The following is a 24859-nucleotide window of genomic DNA, read 5'->3' as shown; positions in this document are numbered from 1 at the left end:
TTTGGACCACCTATTATCCTTATAAATGTAGGTTAATGACACCAAAATTCAGATCAGTTTAAATTGTCGAGTGCATTTTAATGGATAATACAGCAGGCGTAGACCGTATACTGTCTGGCTGAAAAATTACCTATTGATCCACTCTAGGACTTGTTCACATCCAGCTGAATCCTGGCCTCACCTGGCTGTTAGGGATGTTAACAGTAGCCTTAATTAAATGCTGTTTAAGATAATTAAATGAATTTTGTTCTAGCCTCTATCAAAATAATCAGAGTGGCTGGCTGAATGGTAGTCATATGAAAATACAAGTTTGGCCAAGAACACACAGAGCTGATTGTAGAGCTGTTGGGACAGGCAATCCACCATAGACGGTGAGCATTTCCTTCTGTTCTGCCAAAAATGCAAGACCTTCACTGCTCTTTCTATGGCCCATTTCTCAAGGTGACGTTTGCAGTAAGCACCATTTGAGGGATGATAGGTAACATCCTTCTCTGGGACAAAGAGCAGGCTTATTATAAATTCCCCACTCAGCACCAAGGGTAGCATCCACGTGGGCCCTTCCACATCAACTACCCAAAGTTTTAGGGGGCATAAAGAATCAGTGCCAATATCATACTTGTCATGCTAATAAGTAATAAAGCTCTTGGTCACTGACTCAGCAGTCTTCTCCCTGCATCTATATTACCTTGCAAGTAGGATAAAACCCAGATCCTTCACAGATTGACATATAGTCAGCAAAGTAACGGAAGAATAAGACATATAATTAACGGGGGGAAAAAAAGAGAAATACAATAGGACTAAAAAGGTAGCTAGGAAACTTATTATTTGTGAATAAATGATTGCCCAGGCTTAAAAATCCAAAATATAACACAGGGTAAGAATTAAAGTTGCTAGATACAATACTAGCACAAGATACAATATATCTGCAATGAACAGTAATAATAAAGTCTTTTATTTTTTTTTAATGTTTATTTATTTTTGAGAGAGAGAGTGAATGAGCAAACCCATGGGAGGTAGGTAGAGAAAGGGACACAGAGGATCCAAAGCAGGTTCTCTGATGCACAGCTCAAACTCACCAACTGTGAGATCATGACCTTAGTCAAAGTCGGACTGGACACTTAACCTAATGAGCCACCCAGGCACCACTTACTATTTTTTAAGTAAGCTCTACGCCCATTGTGGGTCTTGAACTCACAACCCCAAGATCAAGAGTCACATGCTCTTCTGACTGAGCCAGCTATGCGCCCCAGTGATAAATCTTTTTAAAATACTGTTTAAAATAGCAACAAGTACTGTGAAATACTTGAATACACCTAATTCATGAAAAACTGGAAAAAAACTGTAATTTTAAAGACATTAAAGATGACCTATACACACATATACATATAATATATACATACATGTGTGTAATGATGTGTATAATTTTGTCCTAAACTAATAAGAGAAAAAAAAGCAACCCAAAAGAAATTAACAAATGACGTGAAGAGGCATTTCACAGAAATGTTAACTCCTTGTCCAAGAAACAAGGATTTGCAGAGAAGTTAACTGTGATAAAATTTTGGCAAGAATTAAAGACAATAGTTCTACACAGCATACAAGAGTATACATCACTACACCACACAAAAATGAATTTGGCAATATCTAACCAAGTCCCAACAATTTTTCTTCTAACTGTAAGTTGGAGCCTTCTACTGAAACTGGTCCACAGAGAAGAAGAAATCAGCATCACTTTGAAGAATGTTGGAATTAGGGTCTCATCCAAGAACTACTGAAATCAGAATCTGCATTTTAATAAAATCCCCACGTTATTTTCTTATCCATTCAAAGTGTGAGTAGGGGCGCTTGGGTGGCTCAGTCAGTTAAGTGTCTGACTTCGGCTCAGGTCATGATCTCGCAATTGGTGAGTTCAAGCCCCACACTGGGCTCTGTGCTGACACCTCAGAGCCTGGAGCCTGTTTCAGAATCTGTGTCTCCCTCTCTCTCTGTCTCTCCCATGCTCATGTTCTGTCTCTGTCTCTCAATAATAATGTTTAAAAAAAAAAAAAGCGTGAGGAGCAGTGCAGAGACCTAAAAAATTCTTAATTCATGTGTACAAGGACATATTACGAGAACATTCCAACGGAGTGACATTTTAAACAATCTAAACTTAAATGGACAAATTAAATCTAATACAGAGACAAAAAATAGGATACCATATAGAGTTTTAAGATAATTACACTAATTCTGCAGATATCAACAGGGGAGAAAATTTTTCAAAAATATAATGAATGTAAAAGATGCAGACTTTATATAAACGATAATTACTAATAAAAAACATATATAACAATACTATTTGACATTTGCATATGTAGTTATAAGAACATGCACTGAGAACACCTGGGGAAAATAAAAACAAAGGACTGTGAAGAAATAACAACAGTGGACTTCACTGCATACATAATGCCTTACTTCCCAAAGAAATAAAAGCTGACATAGCAAAATGTTAAGAAAGGACTGTCTTGTGTTTTTAATAAGTATTCATTTAATTATTATCTGTACTCCTTTGTATGCTCGAGTATTTCATTAAAATATTCTACATGGTGGGGCACCTGGGTGGCTCAGTCAGTTAAGCATCCAACTTCAGCTCAGGTCATGACCTCACAGTTTGTGGGTTTGAGCCCCGCAACAGGCTCTATGCTGAACGCTTGCTCAGAGCCTGGAGCCTGCTTCAGGTTCTGGGTCTCCTCTCTCTGCCCCTCCTCTGCTCGTGCTCTCACTGTGTCTCTCAAAAATAAATAAATGTAAAAAAAAAAAAAAATTCGACATGGTTTTTTAAAGTCACTTTTTTCTTTTATTTTTTAAAAAATTTTTAATATTTATTTTTGAAAGAGAGAGACAGAGCGCGAGTGGGTTAAGAGGCATAGACAGAAGGAGACAGAATCCGAAGCAGGCTCAAGGCTATGAGCTGTCAGCACAGAGCCTGACGTGGGGGGCTTGAACTCATGAAGCAGGGCTTGAACTCACGAACCCCAAGATCATGACCTGAGCCAAAGTTAGACGCTTAACTGACTCAGCCACCCAGGAACCCCTCTACATGATTTTTTAAAGAATTATCAAAACATGTACTGAATTCTTCAAACACTACATTGGTACACTTGAAACTAATATAACACTGCATGTTAACTATACAGGAATTAAAATAAATGTAAGAAGAATTATCAAAACAAATATTTACTACATACAGCAAATTCTCCAATATGCAAAAAGATGTTGCAAATCACTAAGAAATAGATTACATGAATAAGCAGTTCTTTTTTTATTTATTTGAGAGAAAAAAAAAAAGAGTACATGGATAAGAGTAGGGAAGGGGAAGAAAGAGAGACAGAGAATGAATCCCAAGCATGATATGTGCTGTCAGCAGAGCCAAAGCCAAGACTCAATCTCACAACTGAGAGATTATGACCTGAGCCAAAATCAAGAGTTGGACGTTCAACAGACTGAGCCACCTAGGTGTCCCTGAACAAGCAGTTAAGAAACTCTTTGTAACACCAAAATACACTCAACCATAATTAAACAATGCAAATCAAAACAATGAAGTACTATTTTATATCTAATTTCACAGAATGTGAAAACATCCAGTTTTGCCAAAACTGAGAACACTAGCCCCCCTCATAAAATTTGAAAGCAATTACACATTACCAACCAAAATGTACAAACCCTCTGATCCACAGATTATACTGCTAAATTTCACCCTACAAATATATCTGAGAGATGCCTAAACCTACAGCTTAGTCCATTAATATGTAAACTAATTAAATAACCCATGTAGAAATATTCAATAAAAGATTACACAGGCACTGAATAGTTCAATCTGTACGTACTGATGATCATAGAAAGATATTGGAGAGGCCATCTCTGAAGAAAATTTCATTTATCCAAACCAGAATAAAGATATCCTGGTGTAAGGGCGCCTGGCTGGCTCAGTCGGTTAAGCGTAGGACTGCTGGTTTCAGTTGAGGCCACAATACTACAGTTCAGTGCATGGGACTGAGCCCTGCATCGGGCTCTGCACTGACAGCATGGAACATGCTTAAGATTCACTCCCCCCACTCCCATCCCCTGTCTCTCTCTCTCTCAGCCCCTCCCTCTCTTCCTCTCTCAAAATAAACTTTGAAAATACATATATTCTGATGTTTACACAAAAGCATTCTAGTATTTAACAAAAGCATTTACATAAAAGCACTTTTGAAAATTAGGCTACTACCTGGACTCCTATCTTAGCTTTAGCACTTTGGGGCACATATTCCTCTCTCTCAACCTCAGTTCCCTCCTTTGTAAATGGGAGGGAAAAAAAGAGAATTTACTGCCTATGATTTTTATTAGCATTCACATCAAGTGTTATATACAGTCACTGGCATATAACGAGGACTCAAAAAAAAGCTATTACAACATCTGTAATAAGGAAGAAACCATCTCTATCGCCCTCTTTACCTTTTACATACTTTAAATATTATCCTGGCTGGATTCCTTTTAAAAAATTAATTTAGCAATGTTTTCTCAGATGCTCACAATATGAGTCCCTAGTTAATAAAAAATTTACATAGTAAACAAGAAGTTTCAATGAACTCCACTACCAGTCTGACTGAACTTTCTGATCCTCTCTTTAGCCTGAACTTTAAATTCTTGATTTCAGCTCAGGTCATGATCTCACGGTTCCTGGCTTTGAACCGGAGTCAGGCTCTGCACTGACAGCACAGAGTCTGGATGGGATTCTGTCTCCTCTCTGCCCCTTCGCCCCCTCATGCTCACTCACTCTCTCACAAAAATAAACTTGGAAAATAAAAAAGTTTTGGTAAATATTAAACCACTATTTTTTAGATGCTGCCAAAAAAGAATCCATAATGCACTAATGTTAGTGACAGAAATAACTACAGAATACTGAATATGAATATGTATTAACTGCAGTGGAAGTCCACAAGTTTAATGTCACCTTTTATTTAAGAAGAATAAAAATTCCCATATTTTCTTATTTCCTACCACCCATTTGCTCTTTTAGTATCACACCCCTGGAATCTTCCTTCTTTTTTAATTTGTTTTTTAAGTGTATTTATTTTGAGAAAGAGAGGGAGGGTCAGGGGGAGAGAGAATCCCAAGCAAGTTCTGTGCCATCTGAACAATGAGATCATGACCTGGGTCGAAATCAAGAGTCAGACGCTTAACAGCTTAAGTGACTGAGCCACCCAGGCACCTTCCCCCCCTTTTTTTTAAGTAGGTTTCACACCCATTGTGGGGCTGCAACTGAGGACCCCACGATCAAGAGTTACGTACTCTTCTGAATGAGCCAGCCAGGTGCCCCTGGAGTCTTCCTCCTTCTAACAATACTATGAAAGGATACTTCAGAGCAGCCTATTACAGGGATCATTTTATAATCCTTCCTCGAGTAAGACAACTAGAAGGAGAAGATTCTAAACCAAAGAGTTATTTAAAATTTTCCAGTATCTACAACCATTTCAGTTCAGTAATGCTTCAATAATAAAATTGTTACTTTTTAAATGTTCTTTAAAATGCAACTCAGGACCTATTAAAGGATGATAGTATCACTAACAATTTACATTTTTTAATGGAATAAAAAGAACAGAAAACCACAAGAGAATATATTACTGCACCACAGGTATACTGACTTTTGTTTTAGTTACACCTGTGTGTATACAAAAACATTATGTAAAATTTACTTTTTACTGGGTCCCAATCAACAGCTCAAGTAAAGGTTATGCCAGACATATAATCAACCACATGCAGTTTATAATTTCACCACATGATGGGGCTAAAACTCTACACACCTCAGAAAACTGCTAAAATGCTCTTCTAAAAACATTTTTTATTTCAAGTCCTCTTATCATCCCTTCAAACAACAAATAAATGAAAGAATTCTGTTATGTTGAAATAGAGAAACCCACAGTCAATTAATGTCTGTTCCACTTATTTCATAGAAGATTAAAAGGGCTCTGGCAGAAAACAAGAGGTTAATTATAAATGAGACTCGATGAATAGTGAGACTTTGAGACATGAAAGGATAAGATGGAAAGTTTAAGAAGTCATTACTAAAAGTTTTGTGTTTGTCACAAAAGGTCTGGGTAAGGTCTAAACAAATAATTTCAACCACTGCTAGTTAAGAGTTCAAATACTATTTTCTGTAGGTAATTCAGAACAAATTAGAATTGAGATTCAGAATAGGCAATCCCAATTTTGAAAATCATCACCATCATTCATGTAGACCTATATCCAGAAAGAGTCAGGTTCAGGAAAGCAGTAAGGATTTCACCACATATAAATCTCATATTAACATCTGAACAAAGACAAAAATTAATCTCAATTTTTTGAGCACTGTAAGTGATAAATCAATGAATTCTACTCCTAAAACCAATACTGTACTTTAAGTAACTATAATTCAAATAAAAACTAAATCAAAGTTTAAAACAAATAAATACATACATAAAAAAGAATTACAGATTAAAATGAAAGACCACAGGGGCACCTGGGTGGCTCAGTCAGTTAAGCATCTAACTCTTGACTTCAGCTCAGGTCAGTGAGTTGGAGCCTAACACTGGACTCTGCGCTGACAGTGCAGAGCCTGCTTGGGATTCTCTCTCCCCCAGTGTCTCTGCCCTGCCTGTCTTCCTCCCTCTCTCAAAATAAATGGATATACTTAAAAAAAAATTTTAGGGGCACCTGGCTGGCACAGTTGAATGTCCAACTTTGGCTCAGGTCATATCTCACAGTTCATGAGTTCGAGCCTCACATCAGGCTCTGTGCTGACAGTGAGATGCCTACTTGGGATTCTCTCTCCCTCTCTTTCTGTCCCTTCCCCGGCTCACACTGTCTCTCTCAAAGTAAATAAAGCTAAAAAATTTTAATAAATAAAATGGCAGACCATAACATTTATATGTTAAAGTAATCACTTTTGATTAAAAAAGATGTATTCCCATACTTTTTAATATGTTGTAACTAACTTTCCAGGTACTGATAATTTTTATCAATTGGCTTGCAAATGAAAACAAGTCTTATACCTATTTCAGAAAAGGAAACAAAAAAAGAAAAAAGGAAGGTGGGGAGCACGAAACTCTTATGTATCCAGGCTGTGAAGTGGGCACAAATTAAGAATGACCCCTAAATGGCTAGATTAGAGCAGCTGGGTTTAACAGGGTGAGGAGCAAACTGCAGAGACCCATACCTAAGAGGAAAGGAGGAAAATCTGTAAGAAGTGATCTCAGGGGCGCCTGGTAGCTCAATTGGTTAAGCATCCCAACTGTGGCTCAGGTCATGATCTTGGGGTTTGTGAGTTCTAGCCCCCGGTAGGGCTCTGTGCTGACAGGTCAGAGCCTGGAGCCTGATTCTGGTTCTGTGTCTCCCTCTTTCTGGCCCTCCCCCCACTCATGCTCACTCGCACTCTCTCAAAAATAAATAAACATTAAAAATTGATCTCAGGGGTGCCTGGGTAGCTTAGTCAGTTAAGCATCCAACTTCGGTTCAGGTCATGATTTTGCTGTTAGAGGGTTTGAGCCCATGTCAGGCTCTGTGCTGACAGCTCAGAGCCTGGAGCCTGCTTCGGATTCTGTGTCCCCTTTCTCTCCCCTCCTCTTCTCATGCTCTCTCAAAAATAAATAAACGTTAAAAAAAAAATTTTTTTTAAGTGATCTCAGTAGCTTAATCAACATAAGTCTCCAATCTCAAATCCCATTTTATAGGCTATGAAATGAGATGTTTAATCATTTGACAGCATTCCAAAATAAATCCTATGTCAAGAAATGGAATAGGAAATGCACCCTGGATTCTAGTCTAGGCTCACAGTAATTGTATCAACAACAAGGAACTCAACCTTCCAGAGAATCCATCTGTACAAAATTATGAGCCAAAACTATGGACCAATTATTATGATCTGACATGTCCTGACTGAGGAACGACTTTCCAAAGTACAAAAATTGTTCCCATAAGAGCTACTTTTAACAAACTGTTTTTGTAAGAACTGTCTGTACCTCAAAAGGTCCTAGGTGAATACCTTAGCATGGTAGAGTATGATTAACAGGCAAACAGATGATTAAGACTCTCTCAATTCCTTTGCGTTATGGAAAAAAAGTCAAAGACAACTATTAAGCCAGACAGATGGATTCTAACCAATTCCAAGGTTGCTCTCTTACTTAGCAAGCTTTTTAAGTGTTTATTTTTGAGACAGAGAAGGGCAGAGAAAGAGGGAGACAGAGGATCAGAAGCGGGTTCAGGGCTGACAGCAGACACCTGATGTAGGGCTCAAACTCAGGAACCATGAGATCATGACCTGGGCCAAAGTCGGACAAAACGGACTGAGCCATCCAGGCACCACACCTAAAAGTCTTTAAGTGGAAGACAACTGCAGTGCCTCACAAGTCTTACTCCAACTATTATGTTTGGGTTTTTAAGTAAAAGGAACATTTCTTAGATTACTGAGGCCTCATCTATAACACTGCAAAGTTTTCATTACTCCTGAAATTTTAGAGCTGTGCCAAAGTCTTATGTATCCGAAAAAGTCTTCTGGTTGCATGGAAAGACTTCAAAGTCCTCAAATTTTTGTTAAGAATAGTACAGATAGGGGGCCCTGGGTGGCTTAGCAGGTTATGCGTTCAACTTTGCCTCAGGTGATAATCTCACAGCTGGGGAATTTGAGCCCGGCGTTGGGCCCTGTGCTGACAACTCAGAACCTGGAGCCTCTCCCTTTCTCTCTGCCCCTTCCCTGCTCACGTGCTCTCTCTCTCTCAAAATAAATATTAAAAAAAATTTTCTTTGAAAAATAGTATAGGCAAAGGTAAGATGCAAAAGTAAAGTCCAATGTATCCAACAGGTCTGAATAAAAATGTGTGGGGGATGCCTGGGGGGGCTCAGTCAGTTAAGCTTCTGTCTCCTGATTTCAATTTATAATCATCCTGATAACAGGGTTTATGGGACAGAGCCCTGAGCGGGCTCTGTGCTGACAGCATGCAGTCTGCTTGGGATTCTCTCTCTCACTCCCTTGCACATGCACAGGCTCAAATAAATAAATAAACTTTAAAAGAAAAAACAAAATGTGTACAAATTTGATTAGCACAAAAGACAACCAAAGTAAATGAAACAAGTATGGTGATGGTATACTAAAACTGACAAATTCAACATGAAATAATTTTGGGGCGCCTGGGTGGCTCAGTCGGTTGAGCGTCCGACTTGGGCTCAGGTCGTGATCTCATGGTTCGTGAGTTCAAGCCCCGCGTCGGTCTCTGTGCTGACAGCTCGGAGGCTGGAGCCTGCTTCACATTCTGTGCCCCCTGCCTCTCTCTGATCCTCCCCCACTTGCATTCTGTCTCTCTCAAAAATAAACATTAAAAAAAAAAAGAAAGAATTTAGATGGTAACACAAATTTTCTCCTCAAAAATACTAAGGCTTCACATTTAAGCTACCTTTGTGTAGAACATGAACTGAGAGGCACACAAAAAGACAAAGAGAAATGCAAGAAAGAGTACCTTTGTTGATGATGGTGGAGTAGGAAAATTAAGCCAGGCTGGAGCAAAGTCATGCTGCGCCATTTAGGTCCAGTCTCTCCAACTCAGTGAAACAAGGCTTCAACACCTCATGGCAAGTCCCTGTCATATAAAAATGGAAGGAAATTAGACCTGGAGCTCCTTGCCCAATTTATCTTCTTATGCTCTCTTCTGAGTGACAATGATCTTACTACTTTAAGATTCCAATTATAATGAAATTCTGAAATAGGCAAAAATACAGTAACAAAAACTAGATCAGAAGAGTGGGGGTGAGGGCCTGAGGTGTACGGGTATGACTGCAAAGGGAAGGAGGAAGTTTTTGAGCTAACAGGGTTTTTATCTTGCTTGTAGTTATACAAATGTACCCATCTGTCAAAAATCAAATTGTACACTTAATACTGGCCAACTTCAGTGTAAGTAAACTATACCTCAGTAAACCTTATTTTTTAAAATTACAATGGTCTAATCACAAATAGACTAGACATCAAGTGTCTCTAGATGTGACCCATGAAGATGCACAACAATGTTACCTATAATACATTCTTGCTCCCACCCCAGATGTAACCTGAAATCTGATCTAACTACTAACTTTCAGGAAGCTCAACAAAGAGGAACAAATTAAGGACATCTGAGGGAAATAACCCAGCAAATCCAGATCACAGGATACTGGACAGGTCAAATGATCTGCGTTTTTTTTTTTTCCCCCAACAAATAAATGGCTGTCAATATGCAAATAATCAAACACAACAGGTGGGCCTTATACAGATCCTTACTCAAACCAACCAACCTTTAAAGAATGAATATTATGAATCAAAAATTTAAACATGAAGTGAACATTAAATGACATTAAGAAATTATTAGTCAATTTAGATATAATAATGGTGTGATGGTGGTATTTAAAAGAAATACTGAAGTCTATTAAACTGATCCACCTGGGATCTGCTTTAAAATTAGCTTTAGGGGTACCTGGGGTGGCTCAGTCAGTTAAGAGTCCCGATTCTTGATACAGACTCAGGTCATGATTTCAGTTTCTCAGATTGAGCTCCAGTGGGGCTCTAAGTGGACAAAGAAGAGCCTGCTTGGGATTCTCTCTCTGCCCCTCCCCTGCTCAGACATGAGTACAGTCTCCCTCTCAAAATAAATAAACATTTTTTTTTTAATTTGCTTTAAAAATCATATAATGTTCAACAGGGGTACAGGCTGGGACACCTGGGTGGCTCAGGTCTGGCTTTAGCTCAGGTCATGATCTCACAGTTCATGAGTTTGAGCCCCGCGTCAGTCTCTGTGCTATCAGCTCAGAGGCTGGAGCCTGCTTCGGATTCTGTCTCGCTCTCGCTCTCTGCCCCTCCTCCACTCCTGTTGTCACTCTGTCCCTCAAAAATGAGTAAATGTTAAAAAAAAACTTTTTTCCTAAAAAAAGGCTGCACATGATTATAAATGGTAGTACAAGGAGGTGTATAAATACTTCTTCCCTAGTCACATGTGTATTTGAAAATGCCCATAATTAAAATGGCTGTTTAAAATTATAATCATCACAACAGTCATCTTAAATATTTCAGGAGCTACAGCTTTTCTGCACTCTAAATTTAACTTTTTGAGTGCCTCTATCAACTCCATCAAAGTTTCAAGTTGCCAGCCCAAGTTCTAAACAGGAAATTCATAGTTTTTATTTTTTTTTAACGTTTATTTTTATTTTTGAGACAGAGACAGAGCATGAACAGGGGAGGGGCAGAGAAAGAGGGAGACACAGAATCTGAAACAGGCTCCAGGCTGAGCTGTCAGCACAGAGCCCGACGTGGGGCTCGAACTCACGGACTGCGAGATCATGACCTGAGCCGAAGTCAGATGCTTAACCGACCAAGCCACCCAGGCGCCTCTGTTTCTTTGTTTTAAATAATGCAGAAGCCAACTGGACAACTGTACTCCTTTCATTATAAAGCTTAGACTACCAGTTGATGAAGGAATCAAATTTTCTATGCATTACCAAGGTCTGAGTTTACTAATGACTAATGTATTTACAATTGCATAATCTCAACAGTGAAATTAAAAAAAAAAAATAATCGATACCATTGTTAATCTTCCTTTTTCCAAATTCTTTCAAATATAATTTCTATGGCAGAATCCTTCAGTCACACCAACTTGCTAAAATACTTTTTAAAAAACATTCTCAAATATTATGGAAGTAGTCTTTTTTTACTATTCCTAACAGTAGGGACCTATTTAAAAATTTAAAGGTTATGGTTAAGAGTGGCCAGATACAGAAATAGATACAAATGGTTAACTCACTATGGTAATGAAAATATTCAAATACTAAATGCTCATATGAGCCATGAGCCCAACGTGGAAAAACCTTGATAAAATCTGAAAAATATGAGACAAATTCCAGTAATACGTTTATGAAACAAATGGAAGAGTATACTTAACTACATAAAAATTCAAACAATCCAGTAAACTCTAATTCTGTCATCTTACACTACATTTTCAAGTTTTCTGAAATTAAAAGTAAAACTTAAGTGTCTTTGGATATATAAAGGATTTTCATTATCTATTCTGAAATGAAACTACAAACTAAGCTGCTCTGTGATGTTTGTGACAAGATGTTACTTTTCCAACAACTTTTTGTTGGAAACTCTTTAAAATTACAGTTTCAGTAACTGAATGGGAATAAAAAGTTTTTATACTTTATATCAAAAATTCACAGGGAAATGCAGATAACCTAAAATAACCAATAATTTAAAGCTTATTTTAAACAATCTTCGCTAACTTATATGCTAAAAACAATCCCTACGTGGCAAATCACTGTTATTACATATTCATTTCTGCAATATCTTTAAATGTGATTTGAACCTAGTTTTTAAAGAACAAAGTATGAATAGCTAATGGTAGAAATTTTCACGTTCTGAAAAAAAAGGTAAAAAACGCTTAATTATTAAGACATTTACACAGTGTGTGAAGGAATTATGATATGCCACCCCAAAATATGCCATTTTAACCTAACAGTTTTGAGCTAAAGGCATTTTAGTTCCTGAAATCCCTTATCTATCTAAAAGCAGAGCCTCCCAAAGGATTTATGATTCCGCTCCCCTGGAGCAACTCTTCTCCACAAAGGAAAAAAAAAAAAAATTCAGTCCCAAACGGAGATATTGCCACAAACTATCATTTCTCCCATCAATTTTCCTAAGGGTCCATTTACCTATCTTTCCCAAGCCATCTTGTTTTTCCATTACTGCCCTTTCTCCCCTCCCTCTCTCTCCCCAATGGAATTAGGTAAAGAGTTATTTAGCAAATTCTAACCATCCCTAAATTACTCCCCTATGAGAGAATATTCTAATAAACTTTTATTTGTTTTCCCTTGTTAATCTGTCTTTTGTCAGTCTAATTTACAGTGCCCCAAACCAGGGAATTTAGGAGGCTACAATAAATTTTACCCCCTTACCTGTATAAAGGGAAATTAAATTTTCAAAAGTGCCACCCTATCATTTTCTTTTTAGCCACACTTAGTGCCATCAGAATTCATTCTTACTTTCCCTGCATTATATTAGGAGACAAATTGTGCCCCCTTGCCCCCACAAACTCCCATATCCAAGTTTTAACTGCCCAACCTCAGAATGTAACCATATTTGGAGATAAAGGCTTTAATCAGATGATTAACTTAAGTGAGGGTGTTAGGGTGGGTCCCATTCCAATTCTCTGTGCCCTAATAAGAGGAGAAAATTTGGACACAATGAAAGACACCAGGGTTGCGCAGAAAAGAGACCATGCGAAGAGGCAACAAGAGGGTGGTCATCTGCAAACCAAGGAGAGAAGTCTCAGAGGAAACCAACTCTGTTGGCATCTTGATCTTGGACTTTAAACTTCCAAAACTGTGAGAAAATAAATTTATTTAAGACACTCAGTTTGTTTTTGTTATGGCTTCCCTAGTAAACGTTAAAAAGAAACAAAAAGACCCAAACTGAGTCACTTATTCTAAGCCCCACATCAACAAACCAAGACTTATTACTATGTAACCTGACTGTGCTTTCAGACCTTCCCAAAAATCAAATCTTAGCTGGTCAGTCTGGAATTTCTTGGTCAGCACTAGTGAGGTAATCACCTGATAGACCCCTTCCATTCCCTAATGGAAGATATAGTAGTCCACTTTTTCCCTGTCCCTAGCCTCTTCTGCCTATAAAAGCCTGCCATTTTGTACAGCTCCTAGGAGCTCTTACCTATTTGATAGATAGGATGCTACCCCATTCATGAAACTGAATAAAACCAATTTGATCTTTAAATTTACTATGATGAATTGTTTCTTAACACAAATGAATACAAACAGTATCAGAAATACACTCATCAAAAATGTTTGTATATAAAAACTAGTACTTACAGGAAACTGCTGGGGTGGGAGGATGTAAATAACCAGTAATTCCAGGTTATTAGGAAACTTCCACCAGATCCATTAGGTCTGATGGGCCCATGTAGACATAAATAATTAAGAGTTTTAAAAGCTGATGGTATGGGGGCGCTTCGGTAATTCGGTCAGTTGAGCGTCCGACTTCGGGTCATAACCTCACAGCTTGTGGGTTCGATCCCCGCATCTGGCTCTGTGCTGACAGCTCAGAGGCTGGAGCCTGCTTCAGATTCTGTGTCTCAGTCTCTCTTTGCACCCCCGCCCCCACTCACACTCTGTCTCTCTCAAAAATAAATAAACATTAAAAAAATTTTTTTTAATAAAATTACAAAAAAAGCTGATGGTATGAAAATACTAATTTCTAATCTCAACCAATTTACAACCTGTTCATGAATAAATGCCTTCAGTCTAAAACATCAACTATTAAAAAAATTCTCCAGGGGAAAACTGGTTCTGAAAAAACCCTAATTGAAATACTGTATATTTATAAGTGCACGCACCAGATTTAAATATCCAAAATGGAGTTCTTCAGATTGAAAAATGCACTGTGGCAAAAAGTACACTAGTAATATGATTTTTCCTAATTCCTATAATGCTTTTACTTCTGAACCCACCAAAAGTTTGTGCCAAATATTTTCAATGAAAACCTCAAATTTAGATGAACAGTGAACATACTATCTTTATAATGGTTTACATTTCAGACACCATAAATAAACTTTAAGTCACAAAGCACGTCAAAAACATGCAAAACCAACTAACAGCTAAGGCATTTTAACTTTTTAACTAAGAAAGATTTTTAAGAAAGAACACAGGCTTCAGACTCTGTCCTAGATTCAAATCAACTCAGGTACTAGGTTGGTTGACTTTGGTAAGTTAACATCAAAATGTTTCTTCTCTTTATCAAAATTTAAGACAACTACCAATTACCTTTCAAGATTCAACTTGATAACTATTAAAGTTCTAAAAACACAGCTACCCTTTATTATCAGACTATCTACATAGAACCCTTTAACAAGGTTAACTTTTTCATTTAGCCAAACTGTTCACAATCCTTCATTAATAAGGTAAGAACGAGAAAACAACTATTCAAATTCACCTGTGAAAGACTTTTTTAGTATAAGCTCAGTTTAATATATTAGATTTTATTTAAAAAGTGGGTCTTCCTCTTCCCACTTACTATCCCAGTTATTATATGGGAGAAAAGCAGAGGAGCCAGGGGATCCAGATCTTAACAGGCAGAGTCAGTAAGAGGGTATGAACACCTGGGAGTGGCCCAGCACAGGATGTTGATATCAAAACAAAGTGAGGAAGGGTATCCACGGAGAGGGACAGTCAGGGATGGGACACTGAGCCCAAAAGAGTAGTAAGGAAGGCATCCATGTGCGGGGGAAGAAAGGAGTGATCACAGTCAAGAGGCTAAGCTGGGAGAGGTGGGTATCCACATGGGGCAGGTGACAATGGCTACAACAGAAAACTGATTATATACAGGGGAAATAATCAAGTAAGTATTCAGAATAATGAAAGGTAAGTTTCATACTATTCAAAGAACACAGCAACTAGTAACAGAAAGGGTGAAAACTAAAGAGAATGCTGTGGTGTTGTAATGTATCACTATCATGAACAATTAATTCAGTCATATTAACAATATTAAGATACTAAAAAATAATATTAAGATACTAATGTTCACATATAACCATAAAGGTAAATATTCCTGTTTATGTATATATACCTCCCCCAACTCTGCAATGAGAGAGCCTGACCATAGTGACTCCAATAGCAATGAGCATACTTAACACTGGGCCTCGGCTTCTAAAAATGGTTTTCCACTAAACAAAACCAGGGCTTTGAAAAATAGCTGATTCCAGGGCTGGGGAAAGAAGATGACAAAATAAGCCCAGAATATTTTATTTTAGCAGAAAGCAAAGAAATGTCTAAATAATGATTACAAAATATCAAAAGGACATAGAAACCAGCATGAATGGGTTCCCAGTGGCCAAATCAGGGACAAGATGGACATTAAAATAAGAAAACACATGTGAAGGACATCAACACAAAAATGACCAAAAAAGGAACTCCAAGAGCCTACCCCTTCACAGAAACACCAAAAAGTCAAGCAAAATCTGTCAAAATCAGCTTTGTCAGTACTCTGAAACAATCAAAAGGCTTACAGCAATCAAGCAAACAATGAATCCAGAAAACGCAAACTTAAAAACAGTAGAAAAGGTTTACAGCGTTTTTGTCATTGACTCCCATCTCTCCCTAGCATAGTGGAGGTCCTGAAGCCAGTGTGAAACCCAGGTTTGCTTCTGGAGTCTAGTAGACCTTATTCTCAAAGGATTATGTTTGTCTGTATAAACCTGTCTGGGAGCTAAGGAATGACCTGAGGTAGCTGCCTTTGTTTTACCTACCATGCAAGGAAAAACCGCTAAGCTAGAGGCATTCCTCCAAAACATTATACAGCAAATCAACAACCTCCTCCCTGGGACCAAGGTTTATAATTGAGTAAACAACAGCACACCCAAAGGCTGTAAATAAAGGCCAAGAGAGAATTTCTCTGGGAAATTATGACATTGCAGAGAACTCCCTTATACCAGGAGACTTAGAAAACCACACATATATGCCCAGATCAAGACACTTGCTCAGAAAAAAACCCTGAGAAAACCCTCAACTTTCACTTCAGATTGATCTTTAGTTTCAACAAGAGCAGGAAATGAAATCTAAGTTGTAAACTGTGTGGCTAACCATTCAAGAAATTCCCCAACAAAGACCCAACAGGCAAAGACTGGGAGAGTTAAATTACTTTTTAATTTTCCTTTATTTTTATTCCTTTTTGTCTTCAGACATGCATCTCCAACAAAACACTAGCTGAACATGGTTAAAGGTGTCTCTACTTAGGTAAAAGTGGCTCTTGTTTGAAAAGCTTTCAAAGTAGCAGTATGTGCAGACAGCAGAAATAAAACTCCTATTGTACTGCACTGAAATTAGTTTCTGTAACCGATAAATCTTTAGTCAAGTCTTATTAAAAGCTGCAACCTGTGAGCACTAAAAGTTGGTTCCTTATTTGACCCATGTGTGAAAAGATCTGCTATCTTTAGAGAAGATAACTTACTGATCTTGATATTCATTTACACTTTTACATTGTGTTCACCATGGATTTTTCCATTAATTCTTTTAATTTTATTAAAATTTTAATTATCTCACATTCTCCTTGGCATACATTCTCCTTATGCAAAACCTGGAAGTATTTTTGGTTATTTTACAAATCATCTTTGAGATGCTAGTCCACAGTCTTCCTGGTGTTGGCCTCAATGAAATAAATTCCTTTCTTGTTTCACCCCCAGTCACTTTTCTACCTTTGGATTTTGTCAGCCTTGAGGGGCTGAGCCTGGTCTATTGAGGACTCTCAGAGCCAGGTGCTTTTGCACCTATCTCTGCACCCCAGCTACAAAAAGACATGTAGGACACCATCAAACATACCAATGCCCACCACAGTGTAAGTATATAACATATGCATACTATCTATTAAAATTCCAACATCCTTTTTCATAGAAACAGAAAAGGCATTCTCAAATTCGCTTGGAACTGCAAGGGATCCCAAACATCTAAAACATTAACTGCGAAGGAGAGTACATTTACAGAACTCACATTTCTGTATTTCAAAACTTATTACAAAGCTACAAAAATAAAATCACAGTAGCATAAGGATATATAAACCAATGGGATAGAACAAAGAGTCCAGAAATGAGATCATACATGTATGGCCAGTTAATTTTTGAGCAAAACACTAAGAACATTTAATGGGGGAAAGAACAGTCTTTTCAACAAATGATGCTGAGACTGGTGGATATTCAATGGACTACACTATTCACACCACATACAAAAATAAACTCAAAATGGATCATCAAACAACTATAAAAGCTATCAGAAAGATACAAATAAAATAAAATAAAATAAAATAAAATAAAACAAAATAAAATAAAATAAAATAAAATCTACCAGAAGAAGATAGGCGATAAAGCTCCATGACTTTGGATTTGTGAATGGATTTTTACATGACACCAAGAGCATAAATAGCAATAGGGGGGAAAATGGCCTTCATAAAAATACAAAACTTCTATGGCAAAGGGTATTATCTAGAAAGTGGAAATACAACTCACAGGATGGGAAAAAATATTTGCAAATCCTATATGATAAGGATCTAGTATCAAAAATATAAAGGGGCGCTTGGGTGGCTCAGTCGGTTGACCGTCCAACTTCGGCTCAGGTCATGATCTCACAGTTCGTGTGTTTGAGCCCCACATTGGGCTCTGTGCCACCAGCTCAGAGCCTGGAGCCTGCTTTCGACTCTGTGTGTCTCTCTCTGCCTCTTCCCTGCTCATACTCTCTCTCTCTCTCAAAAATAAATAATAAAGATTTAAAAAAATTTTTTTAATAAATAAATAAAAAAGATATGAGAGAAACTGGTACCCTTTGACATTGTTAATAAAAAGGTAAACTGATGCAAGCACTGCGGAAAATTTCCGTAACTCCTCAAAAAGTTACATATATGTCTCTGTGTGTGTGTGTATGTGTACACACACACACACACATACATACATACACACACACATACACACACACACCATATGACCCAGAAATACTACATATATTTATGTATATATCTCTAAAAGAACTGAAAATGGGTATTCAAATACCTGCACACCAGTGTTCAACACAAGCTCTACTCACAATAACAAGTGGGATGTCCAAATGTCCATCACACATCAATGTATAAACATGTGGTATAATATATATACAGTGTAAGAAGGAATGAAGTACTGACACATGCTAAAAGAGTTAACTCAAAAACACGCTAAGTGGTGAAAAGAAGCCAAACAAAAGATCACATATTGCATAATTCTAGTTATATGAAATATCAACAATAAGTAAATCCATAGAGATGATAGGCCAACTGGTAGTTGCCAAAAATTGCTGGGACAGAGGAATAGGGAGTGACTGCTAAATGGATACATATTTTTCTTTTACAATGACAAAAATGTTCTGGAACTCGATAAAAGTGGTTTTACACCATTGTGAATGTACTAAATGCCACTGAATTGTGTTTTAAAATGGTTAACTTCAGGGGTGCCTTGATAGCTCAGTCAGTTGAGCATCCCACTCTTGATTTTGGCCCAGGTCATGACCCCAGGGTCATGGATCAAGCCCAGTCTAGGGCTCTGGGCTGAACATGGAGCCTGCTTGAGATTCTCTCTTCCTCTCCCTGTGCCCCTCTCCCCAGCTTGCATGCACACTCTCCCTCTAAAAAATAACATGATTTTTTAAAATAAAATAAAATGGCTGGGACACCTAGGTGGCTCAGTCGGTTAAGGATCCGATTTCAGCTCAAGTCACGATTCTCACAGTTCATGAGTTCGAGCCCCGTGTCAAGCTCTGTGCTGACAGCTCAGAGCTTGGAGGCTGCTTTGGATTCTGTGTCTCCCTCTCTTTCTGCTCCTTCCCCTGCTCATGCTGTGTGTGTGTGTGTGTGTGTGTGTGTGTGTGTGTGTGTGTGTGTGTGTGTGTGTGTGTGTGTGTCAAGAATAAACATTAAAAATGTAAAAAAAAAAAAAAGGTGAGGGCTGAAATAAAATTGATGCATTATTTATAAAAAAAATAAAATGGTTAACATCATGTAATGTGAGTTTCACTTCAATAAAAATAAGAGTGCTGTACTACAACCCCTTGAATAAAACACCCTGAATCTGGATATAAAGGCATACAATGAAAAATTAAAGGAAGAAGAGGTTATTTACACAATTTCTAAGTACCTCCCACCCTCCAAAACAAAAACAAACTACTTACTACAGCTCTGCAGTCAAACAGCCAAGCAAATAGCCTGGGAAATTCTTAATCAACAGATCAAAGTGAACATCATCAGTCACAGAACAAACTGAAATAGTGTGCCAAATGATAGAATGCAATGAGCAGAAGAAAGCACTACTTTACTTTGTAATATTCTAGCCAAAGATGCATAACCCAAAGAAGCAGAGCCTGTCTGAATGTGAAATGCCATCTCCAAAGGGTTATACTACAATAAACGGCCGATAACCTTCATGTATCAGGTTATAAAAGGAAAATCATTCTTAAAAAATGATCAGTCTGTGACATTTATTCTATAGTTTTGTGAGTCACATTTCTAATTTTTGAGAATACTAGGACATCCTGTTCCACTGAAATTGTTTTCAATGTTGTAAAATTCTTACTAATATTTAAGTAGGCACATACTAAGTGCTAAGTGATTTCCAGACTTCCCTAATACGAAGTAAAAGAGACCCCCCCCCCAATAGATTGATTCCACAGGTCTTAAGCAGAGCCTACAAATGTTTTTAAATCAACATTTAAAGTGATTATCATAGGGGCACCTGGACAGCTCAAGTCGGTAAGTGTCTGACTTCAGCTCAAGTCATGATCTCTCGGTTTGTGGGTTTGGGCCAGGCGTCGAGCTCTGTGCTGACATCCCAGAGCCTGGAGCCTGCTTCAGATTCTGTGTCTCCATCTCTCTGCCTCTCCCCCTACTCATGCTTTGTCCCTCTCTCAAAAATACACAAACATTAAAATAAATAAATAAATAAAATAAGTAACTAAGTAAATAAGTGATAATCATCAAGAAAGGATGGTAAATGCTGCAATAAACATCAAGAAGAAAAAAAAAAAAATACTTGCCTAAGGACCATGGCCACACTAAAGAAAAATATTCTATAGTTTGTTATTTTACAGTTTGGACCATGAAACAATGCCCAGTATTTTCAGTTATCGAACTCTACTTAAAATTATAGATTAGACGTTCAAATATAAGAAAATATTAAAAAACTTCACAAGATGGGGCGCCTGGGTGGCGCAGTCGGTTAAGCGTCCGACTTCAGCCAGGTCACGATCTTGCGGTCCGTGAGTTCGAGCCCCGCGTCGGGCTCTGGGCTGATGGCTCAGAGCCTGGAGCCTGTTTCCGATTCTGTGTCTCCCTCTCTCTCTGCCCCTCGCCCGTTCATGCTCTGTCTCTCTCTGTCCCAAAAATAAATAAACGTTGAAAAAAAAAAAAAAAAACTTCACAAGAAATCTAGAGTATTACAGGGGCGCCTGGGTGGCTCAGTCGGTTAAGCAACCAACTTCAGCTCAGGTCATGATCTCGTGGTGCGAGTTCGAGCCCAACATGGAGCTCTGTGCTGACCACTCAGAGCCTGGGGCCTGCTTCAGATTCTGGGTCTCCTATCTCTGCTTCTTCCCTGCTCACACACCTTCTCTCTCTCTCAAATAAGTAAACATTAAAAAAAAAAAAAGAAAGAAAGAAATCTAGAGCATTACAAATTTCCATCCATTAAAAAGGTTCATTTTAATGCTTCCTTTTACCCTGGAATTTTGTTAGACCCTTATGCTCCTCAGTTTCCTTCTTTAATTGTTCAGTACCTTCCCATGCTTTGCTTACACGACCCACCCAGCCCCCAAAAAACCCAAATAGAGCATTAAAAAACTCTTATTATTAAATTGTCACATATAGAAATTGCTACATTCACTCTTCAAAAAGAATTTTATTTTTTTTTATTTTTTTTATTTTTTTTTAAATTTTTTTTTTCAACGTTTATTTATTTTTGGGACAGAGAGAGACAGAGCATGAACGAGGGAGGGGCAGAGAGAGAGGGAGACACAATCAGAAACAGGCTCCAGGCTCTGAGCCATCAGCCCAGAGCCCAACGCGGGGTTCGAACTCACGGACCGCGAGATCGTGACCTGGCTGAAGTCGGACGCTTAACCGACTGCGCCACCCAGGCGCCCCAAAAAGAATTTTAAAGGACAAAATATCATTACTGGAAACACGATGCTTCTATTTCTCAAGTTTCTAGACTACTAAAAGGTACAATACAAAGAATTCAAGATCTTTGAAACATAAAATGAAGTGATTTAATTTTCATGTAAAATTCACTACAAAAAAACAAGCCTTACTCTATAAACAAGTTTTTGCTCACTGAGCTTCTCTTTCTTCATAAAACTGAAGTAGGTTAAGTCATCCTTGATTTTTTTTTTTCTAATTCAGCCTTATTTTTCTAATTCAACCCTTTTCCTTTAAGGATTGGTAATGGTATATTGTAATTTAGAGTAATACCGCAAACAAATTGGACTCAACTGGAACAAAACTTAATTTGATGTTAATTGACTTCAAAACAAAGTGAAGTCAAAACAGTGAAGATCCTTAAAGACTCAAGAAGGCCGTCCCTCTAGATCTAACATTATAACAGGGTTAACAAATAATTATTAAAAAAAAAAAAAGAGAGAGAGAGAGAGGAAAGAAGGAACAAAAAAAAAAAAAGAAAGGTAGGTTGTGACCTCAAATCCTTCTATCAGAAAGGTTGAGATGTAAAAGCAAATTAGTTTTTTACCTGAAGTATTTACCATGAGGAAAATACCCAAGTTATGAGGGTTCAAATGAAGTAAACTGATACACTTTAAAAAAAAGAAAACATACACTGCGATCAGCTTAAACATGTGCTCTGAAAAAGGGACTGATTTACCAAGAGACAAACAACCCCTAAGATACACAGCCAGTATTGACAGAACCTGGACAGACAAGAAGAACTCAAGCCCCTCCAGTCTCAAAAGGCCTTGATTTTTTTTTAACATTTATTTTTGAGAGGGAGAGACGCAGAGTAAGGCCTTGATTTTTTTTTTAACATTTATTTTTGAGAGGGAGAGACGCAGAGTGTGAGTGAGGGAGGAGCAGAGACAGAGGGAGAAACACAATGTGAAGCAGGCTCCAGGCTCTGAGCTGTCAACACAGAGCCCGTCGGCTCGAACCCACGAACTGCGAGACCATGACCCACGCTGAAGTCAGACACTCAACACACCCAGGCACCCAGGCGCCCCTTGCTTGCTCTTTTAATACCAGGATCTCTCAAGTTCTCCAACATAAATTACTGAAAGTTAACTCATTCTCTTGCCCTGCCAAATATGTTTTCAGAAAGTAACCAAAATAACTTCAAATTTCTTTTCATTTTACAAACAGGAAAATTCTGCTTTCCCTAAAGAAACATTTGATATATCTGCTTGTTGAATAACAAAACTGACTCACAAACATTTACGGAGCAGCCATAAACACTTTAAACAATATTCTCCGTCACAAGAATGCATACTACTATGGAATGAAGGAAGGGGGATGGAGGGGAAGAAAGTGAAGAAGGTAGGGGGATTACTGCATTCTTTCCGGTACCAGGAGTAGCAATTACAGGTAAAAAAGAAAAAGGTGCAATTAATGGTAAGGATTATCTTCCAACTACCAAAATGGGAAATGCAGCAGACTAAATTACTATGATATCAAAGTAATTCCATAATTGGTTATACTGTGCTGAAAACTCCACATCAGATTTATTTGTGAAGAATAAAAATCCTGAATATGAGGACTGAAAGGGGTAGAGACAAAAAAATTACTGACACAATTGTGGAAAAAACATGAGAAAAATTTTTATAATCTCAGAAGGGGGAAGGTAAGCCTTTTCTAAGTATGACATACAAAACACAAGTAATAAAAATATATTTATATATTCAAATATAAGCATAAACACAAAGAGCACTCTCCATGACAAAATTCACAACCAAGGTCAAAGCAAACAACATGGGGGGAATACTCCTTACAAAGAGTACATATAAATGGTTGACTTCCCTTCATATATTAAATGCTCCTACAAATCAACAGAAAAAAGAACTTCAAAATGAAGAAAGCATATAAACAAAACTGACAGAAAAGGGTCGTATGTATGAAAAATTTTCATTTTAATTCAAAAGATAAAACACCTAAGAAAAAAATCTGATACCACATAGTGTTAGAACTTTGTTATACCTCTATGAAGAGCAATTTAGCATAGCACTCAAAATTGCACTCAGAAATTCCACTTGTAAGAATGTACCCCACGGGACACCTAGGTGGCTCAGTCAGTTAAGTGTCAGACTCTTATTTCAGCTCAGGTCATGATCCAAGGCTTGTGCTGGGGTCTGCACTAACAGTATGGAGCCTGCTTGGGATTCTTCTCTGTCTCCTCTTTCTGTCCCTCCCCTGCTCACTCTCGCTCCTGTAAGTAAATAAACTTAAAAAATAAAAAAGAATGTATCCCACATTTACAAGGGTACTACCATTATTTCTAGTAGAAAAAAAAAAAAAAAGAAACAATGCACATGAAAAGATCTGGTTAAACAGACATTAAGCCATCAATATAAAAAGAAGGGAATAGCTATAGCTTTACATACATTATTATGAAATAACTATCCAAAATATTTCCTTAAGAAAAAAAAATAGGCTGTAGAGCAAGGTGAACCTCATGCTACTACTACTCATGTTAAAAATAATATAAAGCGCTTACACACATTACAGCTCTCCAGAGAAGTACATAAAACAGTGGTTTCTTCAGATAAGAACAAGTGCTGGGAAATAGGCATGAGGGGGTGATCTCTAAAAATCTTTGTACTTTTTGTAATTTGTAATGGGTGCATGTGTTCAAAATAATTTTAAATTCTGTTTACTCTGACTTAACTTTATCATTTCTTGAATCCTCAAACTAACATTACCTTTTTCTCAAGCCAAATAAGGCTGAAAAGCAGCAAACAAGTTTCAAACAATGAATTTATAAAATGAACCTAACACTATGAGCTAGTCTTTTCACAAAGAGTTCAGAGATCGGATCCTTCACATGAAATCAAAGATTTGGAAACTCAAGTACCTTGATTTATTGATTATAAAGACAATAGCTAAAAATACATAATATACATATTATGTATTTATAATACAAATATATAATATACATAATATACACACACACATATACACACACACTATTAACTAGGCAATTTGCATAGGACTTTACAAGTATCTCATTTAGTGCTCAGTACACCCTGAGGATACTGATAAAATCTTTTCTTCAAAAAAAGATAA

General features: G+C 37.5%; 1 protein-coding gene across 3 annotated transcripts in view; it reads right to left on the bottom strand.

Annotated features, from left to right (window-relative positions):
- GPBP1 (GC-rich promoter binding protein 1) overlaps positions 1-24859 on the bottom strand; it is a 76674-nt gene that overhangs the window by 34383 nt on the left and 17432 nt on the right. For all 3 annotated transcript variants that reach the window (XM_019834432.3, XM_023256787.2, XM_023256789.2), the window contains exon 3: positions 9504-9623. In XM_019834432.3, coding sequence (XP_019689991.2) covers positions 9504-9566 — 63 coding nt within the window. In that variant the 5' untranslated portion in view covers positions 9567-9623. The remainder of the gene's footprint in view (positions 1-9503; positions 9624-24859) is intronic.

The sequence above is a fragment of the Felis catus genome, chromosome A1 (assembly GCF_018350175.1).
Source record: "Felis catus isolate Fca126 chromosome A1, F.catus_Fca126_mat1.0, whole genome shotgun sequence".
Taxonomy (NCBI): domain Eukaryota; kingdom Metazoa; phylum Chordata; class Mammalia; order Carnivora; family Felidae; genus Felis; species Felis catus.
Note: the sequence above shows the minus strand (reverse complement) of the source record. Positions and strands in the feature narration are given on the sequence as shown.